Genomic DNA, 21522 nt, shown 5'->3' with positions numbered 1-21522 from the left:
GCACCGCTACTCTCATCCACGCCCTCGTCACCTCCCGGGTCGATTACTGCAACTCTCTCCTCGCTGGTTTACCCCACAAGTCCATCCATAAACTCCAATTGGTCCAAAACTCAGCTGTCCGCATCACCAGAACCCCATCTTCTGAACACATTACTCCCATCCTCAAACAACTCCACTGGTTGCCTGTCCAACACCGTATCCATTTTAAGATTCTCCTCCTCACCTTCAAAACCCTCAATAATCCCGCTCTCCCCTAGCTCTCTGAACTCCTCCAGCCATACACTCCATCCCGAACACTCCGATCCTCGTCTTCCTCCCAGCTCTCCACTCGATCTGCCTCCATGTCCACGATGGGGTTCACAGCCTTCAGCTGTTTGGCCCCTCATCTCTATTATTATTGTCATTATTATTATTGTGTCATAAACCCAAACAGATGCAGTATATCACACTATATTTACAATAAATGATGGTATAACCCAATGGTGTTTCTTCAGTGCTCTGCTTGACCTCTTTGTTAAATAAAGGTCAGAAAACTGTGCATATCTTTTTCACACACACCTCACGTATTGCACGTAGCCATCGGTGTATGATGATATAAGCAAAACAGAATACGAATGAGAGTGTAATCCAGAGTTCCAGCACAATGTTAAACCGCATCTCTTAGCATGAAAGTGATCATGGTGCCTGAAGATGGTGGGAAGTGCTAAGCCTTAATCCTCTGCTTTCCTTAGTTCTTTGGTAAGACAGCAGGAAGGTGCAGTAGGGAAAAGCACCCCTTTCCTTTATCTCGCCTCAATGTTTTTAATTAGCTCGGGGTTAAAGACTGCATGGAGAGGGAAACCTCCGCCTGAAATCCCAAAGCTGCAAATCCTGCCTCCTGCAGGAATCAAGCTGACCTTCAGTCTGACCTGACAGCTGCCAATGAACTCAGGGAAGCCCCCTGAAGACTGTTTTTCCCTGCCAATGTGGAAATACGTCAACAACATTCTCGGGATGACTCCTTGTCCTTGTTGACTGAAAGAAAAACAACCTTAACAAGGAAACAAATACACCTGCACGCTATGGATCTCTCTATCCACTTCCGAACACAAACAGCCACATCTTTAATGAGGGGAGTCACATTGTTGAATTTGCCAAAATGAAACATTTTCACCACGACATGGTGAACTAGGCCAGTGCTTGACAGGTCATCATCGAAGACCTAATGTGGCACATCGGCTGCGGTGTGTCACTGAGATCTGACCTCACTGAATACACGCGCAATCAGAGATTTAAGCGTGGAAACACATCAGGTCAATGTAGCAAGGAGATCGGCAGCCTCATGGCGTTTTGTGTCATAGAGATGAAAACGGAAAGGAGAGGGATAGAAAGGGAGTCTGATGAGATCAGACATGTTTTCTTTTGTAACATTAAAGACATTATAAGTTTATTTATTTCATTAAATATAAAGAAATACAAGCAAAAGTAACACAAAAATACCAGGAACACAGATGATCTTGTCTTGGTCATCAAAGCCAGCAGAGAACAGAACAAGACCGCGAGACTTCTTAATTTTCCCCAAATTACAAAAAGAAAGTTCTACAGATTGCAGAAATAATAAACTGCTGTACTCTCATGTTATTGTTACACTGTCAGAGAAAGAAAGACTTAAAAGTCAGACGCGGGTGAAAGAGTTGGATTCAGAGTCAGTGAAAGTGAGGCAAAAATAGAGAAAAGGAGAGAAAAAAAGCAGAAAGGACAATTAGAGTTCAGCAAAAAAAGGCGACTGTTTAGATCAGTTTCAGGCCATCGTGCGCTGCGCTGTGCTAATGTGACGCCACTGTGACTTGCTGCCCTTGCCACCCATCGCCTGTCTGCACCCACACCAGCGGACATTCGCGGTTTCAGGCGGGGTGACCTTCGTGCTCTGAACCGCCGCGTTGAGTCTCCGGCTTTTTCCGCTTATTTATTATGTGCAAAGATGTTTGTTTGCTTTTTACTGCATGCATGGGACTGATAAATGCATGAAGTGCTCTCTCTCCTTCTTCCAGGTCGCGAGTGATGAATAAAGACAAGTGTGACCTGCGTCTGACTTTCCCTGCTCTCATCCCATTTTATTTTTTACTTTATTATATGAAAGCCTCTGGCCAGTAGAGCTGCTCTGAATCACTGCTGTACAAGTGTGTGTGTGTGTGTGTGTGTGTGTGTGCGTATGTGTGCGTGCACAGTAAATGCGGTTTGGATAACTGTTACATGTATCTTCATACACACGAGTCTGGAATTATTTGCTCTAGAATATCTAGAGTCAAAACATTTTTTTGTGAATCTACCTTTGTATCTGTGTGCATCTGTGTTATTCGCGTACCTATGCTCGAACCGTAATGTGTGCGTGTGTGTGTGTGTGTGTGTGTGTACACGGGCATTGCTGCAGACATTTCTCTGCCATTAGGCCTAATACTACATGACAGCTGTGGATCAGACTGCTAGCTATTCAAGGCTACTCTCCTCACTTAACACACACACACACACACACACAAACACACACACACACACACACACATGCACACACACACGCACGTGTACACAGCACACACAACCTCTCCTCCTACAAACCTTGTCCTCCATACTGAAACCGTACGGTTGGCGATACAGCGCCCTCATGACCAACACTGTTACGAGGTGCTGCTAGAATATCTGCGTCTTGGTTCCTCACGGATCCCTTTGAGGAATGTGCGTGCTGTGGAGCAGACACAGTGTGCATCAAGCCATGCTTTAACGGTCTGTTTTGTTATCATTTTTCCTGTGCTACATGTGCCTGTTGTGCTTGGTTTCTTTCACTAAGGATAATGCTGGGGGGGGGTTGTTTGTTTTTGGCAACACACATTCCTCAATACGGAGATGCACAGAAGTCAATGATGACTTAACTGTCGATCACTTTTCATTTCTTCATCTCAAACTCAACCACCACCATATTGTTGTGTATTTACAGTCCATTTTGCACATAACATTAAATTACTGTAAATAATCTGCTATATTCTATCACAGTTACATCGAGAAGAAATAATACAGGTGGTGGTGGTGGAAAGCTTATGACCAGCAGTCACATGATCAGATGTTCCTCTTGGATGTGGTGAATGCTGGGCATGCAGAGGACTGCCAGGGCCGGATCGACAATGCAAAAAGAGTCTTTCCCAGGTGTATTGCAAGAAAGGACATAAGGCGCGGATGGCAACTTGCGACCAAATGCAGAAGATCGATGCACTGAACTTGCAGCCTTGGGGTTTCCATGAGCATCCTGGCACAGAAGATGAACAACATCTTTTTATGAAATGAACTGTGTGACTTAAAGGGCTGCTGATGCTGCTGCAGTTTAACATTGCACTTCCATAATAACTGGGGCAGCTCGTGAACTAAATGGCCAAATGAAAGCGGCAGAGACAGCGATAGCCTGACTTTTACTCCCATGTGAGTCACGCCCCCAAAACCCTGGATTTATATTACCCACAATGCATCTGGACAGCATCTTTAATTAGATCCTCCCTGCTTGGTAAAGACACATCATCCAAACATACACTTTTTCTTTCATGTTCTTTCTGTTTCCTTTTATGAGGATAAATAAATGCAAATATTGTAGACGTTACAAGAAAGTAAAGACAAATTATTTGATTCTACAAAGGTGACTGTCTTGTATTTCAGCACAGCTAACACTAAATCCCAATAAATGTTACTGCAGTTACCATAGTTACACCCTTTTTAGGGGCCATGCCCGACTCGGCAAAGAGTTCCTCGGCAAAGAGGAGAGGAAGGATTATATCATCAAGCCCAACATAACGGAAAAGGAGAAATCATATCTGTAATTGCTGAATCTTTTAAGAATCTGACAGAGAAGTAAACTTTTTCTCACATTTCCTTCTCACGTTCTCTTTTTAACCCCCCACCCCCACGTTTTCTCACATCTCACTCACTTTTTCCAGCTACAGTTGAAGTGATTTTGCAGGACTACTAATAGTGCTGATCTGGAAACGCTGTTCTGAGCTGGTGAAACGTTTTGCCCGACAGGAACATGTCGCTAGATGACATCATATATATATATATTCATACATACGTACATACATACACGCATACTACAAATGTTTCTGCTGTTTAACCCTTTCAAACGTCTCCCCTTCTCCATGGAAATAGGCAGATGGCAACCTCCAGGTCCGAAAAGCCAAGCCAATTGAGGGAAGTGCCTAAAACCGCCATTCTTTGTAATAGTCAGCAGGGGGCGACAACTCTGCTTGCGAAAATAAATCGGATTGTATAGAATTCTATGAGAAAAGACTACGCTTCTGCAATCCTGTATCATAACACATAAACATGTTGAGGGGGAACATCTCAGTGACAGTATGAGCATCTAAACAGCTGCAATTCTTCTATGACTGATAGACTTTTTACTAGATCACCTGACATTACAAACACCCCAACCGCTGTTTCATTCCACAGTGAGAGAGGGTGGAAGTGAACACCCACACCTCCTAATGCCACACTGCAGTGGGGACCAACTAGGGCGTAGAGGGAAATGGCTCGTGTCAGACAGCTAAACATCTTCAGATGCACTCCTGAAATGCAGCACTGAGCCATCTTTAGGCCAAATTCTTTCTCAATCCCTGCTTTCTCCGCCTCTCTCCTTCATTGCCTGGCTACACTTGTCCCCTTCTGCTCTTTTCCTCACAGTTAATACCTTATGTCGCCTTTGTGTTTCCTTTCTGTTATCTCCCTTCTCTCCCTCTCTCTGTCTCTCCCTCCCTCGCTATCTCTTCCTCTCTGTGTCAAAGTCATTGAGGTGTAAATTCACATTAGTGTGAGCATTCCTCCCAGACAGGAGTTACCAATGACTGGCTATATAGGTCAGAGTAAACTGTGTATGTGTGCGTGCGTGCGTTTATGTGTGTGTGTGTGTGCAAGAACACTACTGCATTGTATCACATGTGTGCTGACAACCAGGGAACCCACCACAAATACATCGAAATGTACTCCCTCAAACACCTGAGCATGTGGACAGGTGTGTGTGTGTGTGTGTGTGTGTGTGTGTGTGTGTGTGTGTGTGTGTGTGTGTGTGTGTGTGTGTGTGTGTGTGTGTGTGTGTGGTTCCCTTGTCAAAATGTCAACAGGGATTTTGTATTCTTGCAGAAAATAAGCTCCATGGCAAAGAAACATTTAAGGTGCTTGTCCAGCGAGATAATCAAAAACCCATCATCAACCCTAACCACTAACCCACAACCCTCTCATTTGTTAACTGTATTCAAATCTCAGAGATGCACGAGTAGTTGTTCACGATTGACACAGAATCTGCCCGGGTCCTTCTGTCACACACAATATGAGGAGCACTTCCTCTTGATCATCTCTGAAAATGTCACCACTGTCAGCCAATTCTTAAGGTCAGCCTCCACTTAGGAGTGTTTTTGAGTTTGAGTTCAATCATGTGTGCACAGGTTTGTGTATCGAAACAATGCGTGCATACAGATGTCTATGCAGAGTTGTGTATGCATGCGATGTGTGACATTGTGTGTGTGTGTGTGTGTGTGTGTGTGTGTGTGTGAGACTTACTGTAGCATAAAGTTTGTGACATTCAGTGTGTGTGCGCTTGCTCACAGTGCTATGGAAACAGTAGCCGCTGCCGACCCCTGCTGTGTCATCGCTGGCTGGCGCATTAGTGTCAGTCTGACTCTGAGCGGTCACAGCATGTTCACCCTGAGTCCGCTGAGCGCAATTAACCTCGCAGTCTGTCAGAGGGGGTTTTTAGAGGGAATCGATAACCCAGCCCACCATTAAATAGAAACAACTAACTGATAATGGCTTGAAAGTTGGAAAAGCCACAACAGTACATTAAGCATAAACTGCCTGTGACAAGCTGTAGCATCAGATCTTTCCTCTTATTTATTGGGTGAAATAAAGAGGGGCCGATGAATAGATTTACCGCATTGAATTATGGATATTTCGCCTTGTTTCCAGATCCCACGTAGAACATGCAGCACTTTTGTTTAGCAGCTCATCAGGGAATGAGATGAGATGGTTTATTCTAACAGCGTGGTTTAAGTGAAATTATTAATTATTTAGATAAGATAGGGGTAAGATTATTCTTTATAGTATTGTGGTGGGAACATTTACAGTATAAGACACAAAACAGAACAATGACAATAAATTAGTAAAATAAGTAAACAGTACAAAACTAAATATAAAAATGTGATCGTAGACGGACTGAGTAGTTATTGTTATAGGAAATGTTGATATTGCATAGAATATATTGATACCACACAGTGGTCTACAACGATATTGTTGTTGCACATGATTGAATGAACAAATGAAAGTTACTTCAGTTTTGTCAAAGCGTACTGCATGGGTTGGGACATGTTCTTCATCAGGGATGATAGCTCAGCCATCATTCTCTTTTCCCACCACCTCCACTGGATCAAGGGGGCAACCAAGGACAGGTCTGGCCTTCACAACGAGCCCAGTCTCTCTCCGTCAGCAGTCGAGATCCTTCCACTGCATAGAAGAGAGCTGATGCCACCACAAAGTCAAAAAATGGTCCTCAGGAGTGCTTCCTGTAGACCTGCGCCTCCTCAGCAGATAGTCTCCTTCTTTAAACTGCATCTGTGTTGTCTGTCCAGTCCAGCTTATTGTTCAGGTGAACACCCAGGTACCAGAAGTGTGTTTGCATCTGCGAACGTTCACCACCAGCTCTTTGGTTTCCCCTGTATTGACCTGGAGGCCGTTCCGCTGATACCAGCCGTACCAGTCCTGGGTCAGGGAGGATTGGACTGGGGGAGGGCAGACAACTGATCAAGTCTATTGAAGAATAGGTTCAGGTCATTCACACACCGACTAGGGGTTGGGTTCATGGCAGTCAGAGATGGTTTTGAGGCCCCTCCAGACTCTGCTGGTGAGCTCTGATGTAACTGATCCACTATTCTCCTCCTGTAGGGGTTTTCCCCTCCTTGATCCTCCTCCTCCTCGGGTCCCTTTGCACCATCTTCAGCTCCTCCTTATTGCCTGAACTAAATTACCTCTTTTCTTCCTTGAGGAGAGCCTTTATGCCAGGAGCATTTGTGTCTCAGATTGTGTCTTTATATTTCTGACTAACTTGGAAGGCTTTCTTTGCCATCAATAAAATCTCACCATCTTTGTCATCTATTAATGTGTGATGTTGTCATCAGAAGGGATCCTACAGAATCGTCTTAAAGTGTAAGTTTGGCGGAAATTGAAAATAAAGCTATTTCCTGGATGAAAATATATCAACTAAGCCGTGGAGGAAGTAATTTTCGCTCATCACACAGTTCAGAGCTAGCACGGGCGGAAGCTAGAGTCCAAAATCGCAAACAGTGGGTTAGCATGGGGCAGACAGCCACACGCTTTCAAAATCGCATTTTTAAACCACTAACATTGCTCAAAACAGCGCCAAACCTCGTCAGCAGCTTGCTCTGGGTGTCTGCACATAAAACGAAGCATCAACAACTCAGTTCATGAACCCGAAGTTTATAACAGAAGACAGTTAAGAACACTCACCAATTCTACCCCTGCCAGCTCCTCGCGAAGGATAGTCCGTAAGTGTCGATTACCGAACGCAATGCAAAAGTGAAAGTGAAACTGAAGATTTCGCCCAGAATAAAACGAGTATACTTTTAAATTAGTGGCAGTTTGGCCAAATATAAGTTAATAACGGTGGGTAAAAACGTCGGGATAGTTTGTATACACTTCCAATCAGTTCAAGACAGCAGCCTTATCTGAAGCACATACATGTCACGCGAGATCTCACACGGGAACACGAGAGCTGCGTTCGGTAATCGACACTTACGGACTATCCTTCGCGAGGAGCTGGCAGGGGTAGAATTGGTGAGTGTTCTTAACTGTCTTCTGTTATAAACTTCGGGTTCATGAACTGAGTTGTTGGTGCTTCGTTTTATGTGTAGACACCCAGAGCAAGCTGCTGACGAGGTTTGGCGCTGTTTTGAGCAATGTTAGTGGTTTAAAAATGCGATTTTGAAAGCGTGTGGCTGTTAGCCCCATGCTAACCCACTGTTTGCGATTTTGGACTCTAGCTTCCGCCCGTGCTAGCTCTGAACTGCGTGATGAGCGAAAATTACTTCCTCCACGGCTTAGTTGATATATTTTCATCCAGAAAATAGCTTTATTTTCAATTTCCGCCAAACTTACACTTTAAGCATCCGGTTTTGCAAAATCTCGAGTTCCAAAAAGTTTGCTCGGTATTGTTTCCTTATACTTTCATGATATTTCCTAGTTGCAATCATCATTTTAAAAATGTAACAATGTATGTTATCAAGGAGAAATTCTTTTTGCTTTGTGGAGCAATGTGGTGATACCAGAGGTGTGTCACAAGTCACAAATCTGATGACTCATGTCTCATTAACCAGGCCTTGTCAGTGTGATCTTTTTATTTATTTTTTTGCTGGTGCTAAGGACATTTTTTAACTAGCCTTACCAGATTAACATTTACCCGACAAAATGCAGGGTTAATATTCCCATTTTTGTCATATTGTCATATATATATTTCCGAAAAAGTCCTGTCATGTCAGTTTTCTCCTATATCTTGGAGAAAACCCACCGGGACACACTGAGACCCCGGCTCGTATGTTTGGGTTAAGTTTGGACTTGCCAGCGGACACGCTGGGTGTCTGTCACACTGGGATGCTTACGTCATGAGGGTGTGTGTGTGTGTGTGTGTGTGAGTGTGTGTGTATCTGTCCCGAGGCAGTGACCTTAATCTGGAGCACAGGGGTGACACAGGCTCAGACCAGACAGTGACAGGGATGACCTCATGCATCAGAAACACACACACGCTCACACACACACACACGCACACGCACACACACACACACACACACACACGTTCAGCCTTACCTCTGGGGCGATGTAGTCTGGAGTGCCACAGAAGGTGCGTGTGGTCACTCCTTCTGTCATGTTCTCTTTACACATGCCAAAGTCAGCGATCTTAATGTGTCCCTCAGAGTCAAGCATCACATTGTCCAACTTCAAGTCCCTGTGGAAGCACACAGACAGTCATTGAAGATGTTGACTTTATTGAAAATCATACCGTGGGGATTTCTAAAAACCCATATACACCTTGACAGCATACCACCGCCCAGGCCTGCTGTGTAAACTAGTAAATACCCACCTGTAGATGACTCCTTTAATGTGCAGGAAGAAGAGACCAGCGGCGATCTCTGCTGCGTAGAACCTGCAACGACAACCACACATCGACAGACCTCAAACACAAGGAAGCTGTTACAGTGGTTAACGAGTAGTCATCAAGATGCCATCAGATATGTCAGTTTTTGACGTGTCTTACACTGCCTGAGGTTCCTTGAACTTGCCCACTTGTTGGATGTGGTACATGAGGTCTCCCCCGTTCACGTACTCCATGACAAAGTACAGACGGTCCTGTGGTCATAGAGACAGAGCGAGTAGAAAAAAAGGTTTAGGGGGAGAAAAAATATACAACATCATACGCACAACAAGAAAAACAGCAAATGTTCCACAAAAGCTGTGAAATTACACAACATTTCAACATTTCTATTCACCAACGGTGCTCCAAACAGAAAGACATGACTCCCCTAACCTCGCTGTCCGAGACACTCCATCGTTCCTGCTACACATTTCCTGACAAGGTGACCTAAAAAGCCCTCAACATGGAGCTTCATGAAAAAAAAACAACACAACACACGCAAATCTGTCAGGAGATATTCTCTTACTGCCGGTCCCTAACTGCCCACGTTTGGCTCGACCCTGGTCCAGCTGTGTTTGACAGACAAAGCAACAGACCTCAAAAAGCAAAACTTACCATCCATCAGGTTTGACAAAACTGATGTGACCCTGGACTAGCATGACGATGACGCCCCCTGCATCCAAAAGATAACTTGTGTATTTCAGTGTGTGTGTGTGTGTGTGTGTTCATGAATATGCTATTAGCGATGCCAAGCTGTGTCTCTTCCTCCGTCTGCCTGCTGGTGCTACAGCTCTAATCAGCTGCTATAGTTCAGCTCGGCCTCTGAGAAATCTCACGTCAAACGCCATGCTGATTAGGGAAAATTATCATTTCTTTCACATTGACACTAAAATATATATGTGAGGAATACGGCATTGAAAAATTCAGGAAAAAAATGTCTTTGGGTTGAAACAAAAAAGCAATATCTCATACATCCTGCCCCTGCTGACAGCTTCAAAGTTACCAATCCAATTTTAACTAACTATCCTTCCAAAACAATATTTTACAATTGAATCAAACCTCCACATTTACTGATTCTAACATATTTCCTTTGGACATTAGTTGTCCTGAAAGCACCAGATTTCACCGAAACTTTCCCATTCCCATTCGCAGGGAATACACACATTCATGAGTTCACATCTCTCCGCTCATACTGTGTGTGGTCTGGTACTGTCATGACTCAGAGTCAATACACGTGCACAAACCTCAGCCTTCTAATTAGGTTGTGTTTGTTATTCCTCCTCTTTTTGTTCTTCTTGTATAATTGTACTCGTCAAACACGTCCTCTACTGTTCTGTAGGACACTTTGGGACTACGCTGTTTAGCTAAAAGCCCCTAAAAGTGAATTAATTGGACCCGACCTGACCTGGAGAGCCTTGTCCTGATGTGTGTCCAGGAGCGTTTTACCTACCACGGTCTGGAAGCACGAGTGGAGTTGCGTGAGGAAGGGCGGCTTGTCCTGCTGCGCCAGGACTCTCTTCTCCACCATGGTACATTCCACATCGTCGTCCTGGATCACCACGTCCTTCTTCAGGATCTTTATTGCGTACAGCTCGTCAGTCTCCTTCATCTCGGCCAGCATGACCTTCAGAGAGACAGAAGGAGAGGATCTGTTGGAGCTTGTTCCTTTAGCTTGCATGGTGACCAGAGATACTATTTTGAAATGTATTTTTGAGCTGACCAAAGCCGGCTCACCTTGCCAAAGCTCCCTTTCCCGAGCACAGCCAGGAAGGAGAAGTCAGTGAGTTTGACCTGGCTCAGGCTGCAGAAAGGCTGGCTGGAGTGGCCATCGTCCGTCTCGGTGATCACCTTCTTACCTGGGCCTAGCTTGGCTTTCTGCACTCAGGGAACAAAGGGGGGCGTGTGAAGATACACATCTTAAAATGCACTTTGCATAACACACGGACACACACACACGCACAACATAAAGTTTCACTGCGTTGTTCTGACATGATGACTATTTCCAAACGTGAACCTTGTTTTAAATTAAATGAAGTAAATGAAATTCAAAAGATACTGAAGCGGTGGGAAACTTAGACGAAGCTTCTTTGTGGTGCTTTCCTCTCGAAGTGATGTGTGAGAAGCACTTCCAGAAAAATACATCCGATGTCATATGTCCCTTCTACATGCGCTCACACACGAACACACACACTCACACGCACAGCTCATTTGCTAGCCCCAATACACAGATCCAAGCAGTACCAAAATGAATGGAGTGAAATGAGAATGTGGTGCCGTGGTGGAGCACATACTCACAGAAAAACTCACTCCTTACAAACACAGATGCATTCATTTACATTTGATGTTTCTTTCTTTTATCTTATCATATTATTGACCAACAAACAACAGAAGCATCTTAAAGTAATTTCCTCTCATTAAATCCAAACCTCATTATTGACTGTTCTTGTTGGATAAACGGGGTGAAAGTGTGAATGATGACAAACTATTACAGTAAGTAAAAGCACCACACCTGTTTTAGCGATGTATATTTAAGACTTGGAGAAATATGTTTCTTTAATGACAACTGAAAGAATCGAAGAGACATGCTTGAACATCTTGTATTAAAAATACAGAAATGAATACAGAAATATGTTTATTAAGGGGACATTAGCATCTTGTGATTGCACTAGATTGATTGCCGATACAACATTATTTGAAGCACTACATCGCTAACATCTAATTGTGAAGTAAAGGCTTAAAACGATATTTCAACTGTTGATGCCAAGCCTCAGACCTCCACTGGTGATTTCTCCACTACGGAAGTTGCACGGCTGCGAGACTAATGAAGAGGGGCGATACCACACCGTGACATGCATGGACATGTATGCATTCACCTGTATTTAAAAATAAAGGCAAAGATTCTCTTCTGTGCACCTCCTTCATGCCGAAGTCATGCGTAACCTCCCGCTAGAACAAGATGCTCCAAGAAGCAAAGTGCATTGTGCCGTAAAAATACACAACTTCATGGCAGCGTGAATGCTAAACAACAAACAAATGCAGATATAGTGTTTCCTCTCTGCACAGGAACACAACCAAGATTGCCAGGTCCATTATTCACACTCAGCCAAGGCCAAACACAGATCCAAACCCATGCTGATCCATCGCCCCCATCGCTGTAATCTACACCCACATGCTACACAGAGTTAAGCTGGAGTGAAGACTCAACAACAACTTACACATTGGTATTGAATTGTGAAATGTTATTTACTGCTTCCTTCCTATAGAAGATCCTATTCTATGTCCTCAAAACCAGGAAGTCACGCCCCTTTTGAGCACTGTCATCCCGCTGCACCTTCACTAGAATGTAAGCCAATGAAGGTCACTTCAGCATTCACTTCAGTACATGGTGACAAAACATCTGTGACTTTTGTTTTAGTCATATGAAAGAAATCCGTTATGAAGCCTACGGACGGGAAGAGATGGTGTTATCCAACCAGCTGGCATCACACAGAACTTTATTCATCACATTTCACTTTGGGATTAAGGATTAATTATGAGCCCAATTCACACTAGTTCACGCTGTTCGGAATAAAAAGAAAGACATTTAACTTGCGACAATCAATGCTGAGCAGCTTTAGTTTGGTTAATGGCATCTGCTCTCAATCTGGGAGAGCAGCAGCGAAACGCAAAAGCAGAGCAGACCGCACCAGATCACTGCACACCTGTAAGCTTTAGCCAATGAGAAGAGCCTGGCCGAGCGGAGCGAGCGAGCAGCCTTACTTCCTCCCGCTCAGACACACCTGATCAGAGTCTTCCACAACCGCTTGGTCCTGAAACCACAGGGAGAAGGGAGCCAAAAGGGCCGACTCACTTAGTATACTTGAGTTTAGGTGTCTTTACACGCAGGTAGTTGAGGGCTGATCCACAGAAGGAAGCTCCCACACACAGAGAGGACATCAATGCAGTCATCATACTATGACACTACATATTGCACTTCAGCCATTTGAATAATGTAAGAGTCAATGACGGATTTAAATTGGTGGAGGTTCAAGACATAACTTAGTACATTATACTATAATATAGTACAGATTCCACATACATTCAGCTTCTTATGTAGTCAATGTAATTATAAAAGGCCTTTCCTGCCACAGAGAAATAACAAGAGTTCAAATGCTCAACAGCACTGATAATTATGTGATCATTTAATTTACCGCCATGAGCGTAGTAAAAGGATTTAGTGGCTTCTAGTGGTAAGGTTTCAGATTGCAACTAACTGAATACCACTCTGCTCACCCCTCCCTTTCCAGAGGGAGAACTACGGTGGCTTTCGGATCGGATTGGTTTATCCGACATGAAGGGCTCTAAGGTAACAAACACAGAACAATGCTAGGTTTCAGGTCATTACACACTTATGAAAACACGCTAATAAATATTATATTCTATTATTAGATTTCTGCCAATAGACCCCCTAAACTCTGGACATTTAACGGTGGAGTGGATATCAAATCTTGAGCAATGTGACAATTTGAGGGTGGGAAAAATGCAAGCACACTGATGACGACCTAGTGAATTACACACAACACAACCCTGCCACACACACAACACAACCCTGCCACACACACACACACACACACACACACACACACACACACACACACACACACACACACAGGAAAACAGTTGCTCATTGTTCTGACAACAGGTCTGGCAACGTATATCAGCTCAATACTGACATCTAGTGGTCACAAGTGTGATTACTTTTTGCCAGTGTGGAATATTTCTGTAGTTCATAATTCCAGTGAGTCAACGTGTGAAGTAGAAAACAAGGCAGGTAAAGCAGCTTATGTAAGATCTAAGATAAGTCAAATTAATGACCTCATACTTTCAGGTTATACCTGCAGTTGCAACACACATTGCGGATGGACAAGACACACACAGAATACAAATACACACATGTGGACAAATGCATTGCCATGGACAATGAGCAGTACAGCATCAGGATTTACTAACAACCCTCTGAGGAACAAGAGAAGAGGGCTCAATGGTCCACATATGGTAGATATAATTGTCAATAGAAGAAATTATCACATTTTCAAGGTTTTTCTGACTACAAAAGGAGCAGTGATTACATATCCATTAGGCCTGTGTGAACTTTGAATTATTTCATATTATTTTCTTTTTTGTATTCATCTTTATGTCTTTAACTGAAACCCAAAACACACCCAGAGAACACATTGTTAGTAAACTGGATCTATTTGCAGTAGCTTGGAACCACATACAAATGATCAGACATGAGGAGAGGTGATGTCACCACAACAAGACAAGAGAGGAGAGGAGAGGAGAGGAGAGGAGAGGAGAGGAGAGGAGAGGAGAGGAGAGGAGGAGGCTACCTTTAGACTAAAGTGATTTTGGCAATCCTGCGGTGCAGGGGGCAAGAAGGGGAGAGAGGAAGAGAGAAACTCTAGCATTAAATATGACAATGTGACACAGGATGAAGAAGCATTTGTACAGTATAAGTCTCACCAAGCACACGGGAGGGAGCAGGAAGCTGAGGGAAAAAGGGAGAGAACCACAGAGGGGTTTATGAAGACGAAAAAGGAGAGATAACTCATTCTCCACGGCATAGAGTCCAAAAGGAGATGAAGTCAAGTAGATGAATCATTTTAAGACCTGGAAGACTGAAAAAAATGAAAACACTAAATTTGTTCAAGGTTAAAAAAGAAAGTTAATGTTTTTGAGTCAAATGATTGCATGTATTATATCTGCTAAATGACTACCAAACGTCACTCGTGTGAAGTATACGCTTGCCTGTGTGAGCCGGATGAATGACCAGCACCCATGATACAACCCATACTACCAAACATTATGTACTTGTGGACCTATTCCTATGACAACCTCCTCGTCATTACTTCCTGTATGAAGTCCAAAAAGGTCTTTGTCATGTCACCACTGGGTACATCCCAAGTCTAGTATTTCCTCACAAAGAGGATACAGGAGAACAGCCTCCATGGAAGTCTTTTAATGGCCGACATGCCCCTCATTGGAGGGCCACAAATATCTTTTTTCACTTATTAGAAAGAGTTGTCTCCTTGTGATCTGTTATTTCCCTTGTTAACTTTTATTATGGAAACAATTAAACACTTTTTACAACATTTATCATCATTTACGTTCACGTGAGGTTGATAATTCCTGAGTGTCGGCTTCGATATGAGTTACATAATTAAATTTTTTCTTGAAACAGACAGAAATCATTTCCAGTGTTCAATAGACCATAATCAAATCCTGCATTATTAAATAATTGATTCACAATCAGAATATCAATAAATACAGATGCAAATAATGAATAGAATATATAAAGTGTATATTCTGCCAGTAGAAACACAGAATGCAGGTTATTCATCTGCAGGTGTTTCAGGACAGACTGTTCTAAAAAACATATTTTCTTGTTTCCTCTCTTCTCGTATGGTTTCCCCGAGTCTCTCCGTGCATCCCCGTTGGGAGAGATGCAAGCAGGGATACGTGGATGTAATTTGAGAGATTCGGGATGTACCCGCTGGCTTCATTCTTCATTCTGTGTTATTCGGATGGATATGAATGTTTCCAGCACTCATAATTGGCATCTCCTGCTTGGCAAACTAACGAAGCAGTTACATATTTTGTGCAACTGCATAAAGGTTTAATAAAGCTATTTTAATATTGGGTAAGTAGAGATAATTTAGAGTTATAATTTGTACATGAATACAATGCGTATGTGGCTGTAATATGTCCACAGTGCTGAGTCAGCAACTGGATCTTCACAGTACAGGACACAAATTGACAGGATATGATAAGACAACTAGCACTTCTATCACCAAAATAATATGCATTACAAATTACTACTGGTTTCAATCCCCACCATGACCTTTCTAACAACCAGCCTTTGCCTTATTTGTCCTTTTACCCACAACTCTCCACTGTGCGCGGCAGAAATGTCATGAAAAATAACTCATAACAAGCCTCTTCCAGACAATTTGGCTCCCACTGAGAGGCAGAAAATCAGAGGAAAACAAAGAGAGCTGCTTCACTCTCAGCAGGCCAGACACACCGACGCAGAAAGCTGGATGAAGGAACAAGCCAACAGTGTCTCATCAGTGGCCTCCGCTGGAAAAAGACTCGTAGAGTACAGTGTGTACGTGTGTTTGGGTGGCAGTTAAACTTTTCACTTCATTATTGGAGTTAAGGTGATGATCATCAACATGAAGCTTCATTAGCATTTGATCAAGAAAATCATTTTCAATAAATCATGTCAGCTCCTCACTGAAGCGTGTCTAGTTAGGAAGAAAAACTTCATATTAATGTGAAAGTAAGAATTAATCACAGATCAATGACGAGTTCACATCCATCCTCTAAAATGGAATATAGTCCTACATTTGCCAGGTTAAAACTTCACAAATCACGAGGCAACTGCAATCTGTAGTGTTCTGTAGTGTGCTAGTTTGTTGTCAAATGAGAACATTCATTTATCTTTCCAATATTTAATTCTACGGCTTGTAATAACATCCATGAACTACCCAATAACATGTCATGTTTTCAATCGCACCACATTTGAAACAAGTGTCCCAGGCAATTAGCCTGCTTATTAACAAACGAGGAGCGGTATCAAAACATCTCGGGCATCGCATTGTGGAAGAAAATGGCTCTGTAGATTAAAAGACAGCTGCCTGTCGCTGAAAAACAATATATATCAAAGGCTGTCGGCGGGCTGCTTTGATTCAACTCCAGACTCCAATCTCTCTGATGGGAGACAAAATACTAAGAATCAAACAAACAACACAACTCACTGAGGAGGTCTTTGAAAGCTGCACCTGTCACACTGTCATTTATATTGAACAGCTGTAGCTAAGATTCATAAAAGTCCATATTCTAATACACGAGCCTGCTTTAGATCTTAGACTGGCTGAACCAGACGCGTTCACACTCAGGCGTATGTCAAATACAGAATTAACACATCGTCAGCAAAAAGGACTCTTGGTGACGCTTTGATGACGTACGGACGTCGGGTCTATGACTGAAGTCGACAGACAGACAGACAGACAGACAGACAGACAGACAGAGAGACAGACAGACAGACAGACAGACAGACAGTGGTGGTTATGTCAGCATAATCCTCACCTCAAATTTCTGCCTGAGTTCCTCGTTTCCGTCATCCTCCTCTGAGATGGGAACATTGTAGTACTCGCCCTCCTCCTGGCACAATAACTTATACCTGGAAGGGAGACGAGAAGGGAGGGAGGACACATACGGAGAAACATGGTGAGAACACTTTTATTTGTCTACTACTCTACACCCACTGGGTCTGGATAGAGTTTATGGTAATTAGGCGAAAATCATTTAAAAAGTGACAATATGATTGTACTGCACATTAAATTCACAGGGATGATTCAACTAAAGTGGTTGAAATACAAGTAACTCTTATGATTAAAAAATAAACTATCAAGAACAACATGCGTTACCAGCCACAGACGGGAGCCTTCATGAGCTCTGATACGCCGAAGGAAAGGGCCCCCATGAAGTCATTCCTAGTGGTCCTGTCCCAGTCCCACACCTCCACCGACAGCCTGCGGTCCTTGTCCGTCGGCTTCAGCTTGCTGTGCAACACAGAGATGGCACGATTTATGTCAGTGTCGCAATTTCATTTAAAATATTCAAACTTGTGATATGACACGGCACTTGTTATTTGGTCTTAATCGTAATAGCGGTAATCTCAGTTGTGACAGAACAAGATGTATCAGAAAGTGTTTTTAATATACAGCTGACTTTCACGATAATGTTGTAAAACATCTAAAACTGGGGTGTGGCCTCTGGTCATTTACTCACAAAGTGAAGGACTCGTTCCATTTGGGGTTGAGGTTGGAGCGAATAGTTTTGGTCTTCTGCTTGGTCTCATTTTTGGGGTCAGGTATGAGCTTGAGCTTGACGTATGGATCAGACAGGCCATTGGGGTCCATGGGGATCAGGTTTTTGCCTTCCCCCACTGACAGGGAGATAAAGAATAAGGAGAGATGATTATTTGAACAACACAGTGTTGAGGTGTATATAAGTGCAATATTGTAATTGAGATGTTAATCTCCCTAATTGAGGTGAAGCCCAGTGTTGCTAATGAGCTGCTAGAACCCATTGTAACTAGTTTCAACAGCTTAATGAACATCTCCATTCATATTCTGTGTGATTTCTACAGCCACTCATCGTGTCGGCTTTGTTTTAAGCAACAGGTGGACATCAGTAGAATACATTTGAGGACAGTCCTTTGAGGACAGTTTTGTGGCGCCTGGCCATACACAGAGGAAATACAGGAAGTGTTATGAAAGCAGTTTTTCAAACGTGCAAGCTGTGACATGCTTAAGTAGGCGAGGGTCCTCCTCTTGTCCTCCTGTATTTAGCTGTTCAGTAAACAAGGGCACACCGGGAACATTAGTACTCTATTAGCCCTGAGCGTCGGAGCGCTGCCAGGTCTGAGCTACAGTACACACACACACACACACACACTGAAGACATACTGTGTTCATCTCCACACAGCACCTCCCAAAGGGATAGCAGCCCCTCCATGTGTCCCTGTCAGTCACACTACAATGTGTGCCTGAGTAGCGAAGATGCTAAATGACCTTTGCCCTGGAGAGGAAGGCACTAAGCCAGTATGTCAAGGCTGAACGAGAGAACAGCTAATCCCAATGTTGTTAGCTGTAATGCTCTGAATGAGATACAGTATTGATGGGATGAAGAGGGATAAACGAACAAAGTCAATGAGGGATTGTCACCATTCGGTTCGCCCAGCAACCGTTGCCAAGGTCATAGAGAACAACACCGAGACACAAAACCAAACAAATGCTGTGTGATTCTTTTGTCACAAAAGTTAAACATTACAGTATTTTTGATTATTCGAGCCGCTAGTAAAAACCCTCCATGACAATCCGGCGTCATTTGATTATCTGTGCGGTCGACACCGATAAGCCTTTTAATAAGTAATATGAGTTAATCCCTTCACATTGTTTGCTTTTATTCTCGGCACCTGTGGTGGGGGGGGGGGGGGGGGGGGGGGGGGGGGGTCGGGTGTTGAGCAATGTTAGCGAGGTGTGAAGCTTGATGTGAGCTGCAGTAGCATACATACACACACACACACACACACACACACACACACACACACACACACACACACACACACACACACACACACACACAGAGAGAGAGAAGAGACACAACAGCATCTTACAGAAGGTATGGAAGATACGGAGCTGGGGATCCAGAAATGGAGCCTTGATGCTTCTCCTTCATTCCTATCGATTTCCATTTCACCAAAAGAGGTGAAATGGAAAGTGACTTTCATTTAAAGTTCTACACAAATATGTTATTATTATTATTTTAGTATTGGCAAACGGACTGCTTATATATTCTAGGTTGTGTATCAGAAGAATTATTCTTGGTGTCAACTCTCAACAGTCTGACAGGACACCTCTAGAACAGAAGAAGGTAGTCACATCTACGCAGTGAATTCATGAATCCATCTTAATGTCCGCTATATGCCTTTAGATGTCATGTGACAATCCACATCTGCATTCACATCAGGATAGTTTGGTTTAAACTGGGTGATATTAATCTACATCAATCTACACAGTTTTGGGTATTTCTGTTTGAAATTATTTTTTCAACTTTAAACTCTTGCGTTGTAAAAGGTCATGTTTTCAATATTTACGTTGCTAGTATGCAAAGTCACAGCATTTACAAAACAGCCCACAAACAGACCGACGATGGGACAATGGTCATTGGCTTGTGCTTGTGTGTGAGACTGTGGAATACAGTGGCTAATCTTGATGTGATGTTATTTATCTGACTAACACCTTTGTATTATGTCTGTTTATTATCCTGTCCAGAAAGAGTGGACTATTTTATCTCCAGTAATGACAAATACTTAATATGTTAACTGTGATGGGGATATAAAACAAAAGTTAAAGGTCATATTGATAACATTTTTATTCAAACAAATGATAAAAATGTTTTGATTATGAATTAATCATTTAAAAAAAACATTTGACGGGTCTAAAATTAATGTTTTGTTTACCTCTGTGTAGATGTGTGACGTGTCGCTGCAGCTTCTAGCACGGCTTGTGAGCCAATAGAATAACGACGTTGGTATCATGTGGTAAAAACTGAAAAATGGCTGAGTTTGACAGTAAGCGGGCAGCATTTCAGTACATTTTCAGTGAATGTATAGCTACATGTTGCAAAATGAATTCATACCACGAAAGATTCATCACTTGACATGACTGAGTCTGTCTTGATGAAAACGCAGGTTGTGCAACGACTGGCAACCCATTGAAGACGCTTGCGCTTTGAGCAACAGCTGTGTTGCGACATCTAGTAGCTGGATGTTATCAACGTTGTCAATAGCACCTTTAAGAATCTCTAACAGTTACTGCAAACTGTACTTCCAGTCGTGACCAGTAGGAGTCATTGCAGACTGTCTGATTTAGCTTGGCCGGCACAGAGCTTTTCCTTCCATATAACTGGATGGCATATAAACCAAACAAGATTTGTCTGTCGTCCTAATCCCTTTCAGATGCCAAGCAGAGACCTTACAATTTAACATCGTAATCCCCTGTTAAATGTGACACTGACAATTCCTGGTTAAACGTCAAATTATCTTTGTAAAATTAAAAACCACATATTTATAGTGTACGTCTTAAAGTGCAGAGTGCATTTTTTCTGCGTGCAGGTGAGTGTAGACACACATGGTTTTGCAAAAAAACAAAAACAGACAAACACTAGGACAGAGGAAGCAGGGGTGTGTGTATGGGCTATAACATGGTTGCTTGGATACGAAGTCTCCAAGACTATCTTGGCTGGCATTTAAACAGTAATGTAAATTCAAAACCGTTTCTACATCTGCAAACTATATCAAGTTTCACTTGTAATATAAGAATGTCTACGTCTCTCTCTCAAAATACGTGCCACTCATATCTGGACTGTAGACAGTGTTTATTATCGATTTCCCTGCTCACACCTCCATCTAGAAGGCTCATTAAGATGCAGACTGAAATCCCTCGGGAATGCCGGTCTTTTGAAAAAGGCCAGCAAACAATAAAAAAAAGCACTTGTTTCAATTGTTGTTGTGCAAAACGGAGCATGAATGAAAAAAAGAAAAGAGAAAAAAAAGAAAGAAAGGCCAAGCAAGACGGGAGGAGATGTGAAGCGATGAAAAGCGGAGAGATATATTCAAATGGCGTGAAGACAGTGTGCAACATGCTGAGAAGAGGGAGCCGTGGCAGGGCAGTGACGACAGGCTGGGAATACCAATGACATGACTT

General features: G+C 42.9%; 1 protein-coding gene across 2 annotated transcripts in view; it reads right to left on the bottom strand.

Annotated features, from left to right (window-relative positions):
- The window catches only part of prkcaa (protein kinase C, alpha, a), a 137967-nt gene that overhangs the window by 33209 nt on the left and 83236 nt on the right, over positions 1–21522 (bottom strand). Inside the window, exons 6-14 of one of the 2 annotated variants that reach the window (XM_084006021.1) lie at positions 18041–18197; positions 17677–17811; positions 17336–17429; positions 12985–13014; positions 10940–11080; positions 10656–10829; positions 9329–9420; positions 9155–9217; positions 8881–9019 (exon numbers count right to left, since the gene is read on the bottom strand). In XM_084006021.1, coding sequence (XP_083862147.1) covers positions 8881–9019; positions 9155–9217; positions 9329–9420; positions 10656–10829; positions 10940–11080; positions 12985–13014; positions 17336–17429; positions 17677–17811; positions 18041–18197 — 1025 coding nt within the window. The remainder of the gene's footprint in view (positions 1–8880; positions 9020–9154; positions 9218–9328; positions 9421–10655; positions 10830–10939; positions 11081–12984; positions 13015–17335; positions 17430–17676; positions 17812–18040; positions 18198–21522) is intronic. The other variant, XM_084006020.1, reaches the window with a different exon arrangement.

The sequence above is a fragment of the Eutrigla gurnardus genome, assembly GCF_963514095.1.
Source record: "Eutrigla gurnardus genome assembly, chromosome: 3".
Taxonomy (NCBI): Eukaryota; Metazoa; Chordata; class Actinopteri; order Perciformes; family Triglidae; genus Eutrigla; species Eutrigla gurnardus.
The sequence above is the reverse complement of the archived record's forward strand: the minus strand, read 5'-3'. Positions and strand labels throughout refer to the sequence as shown.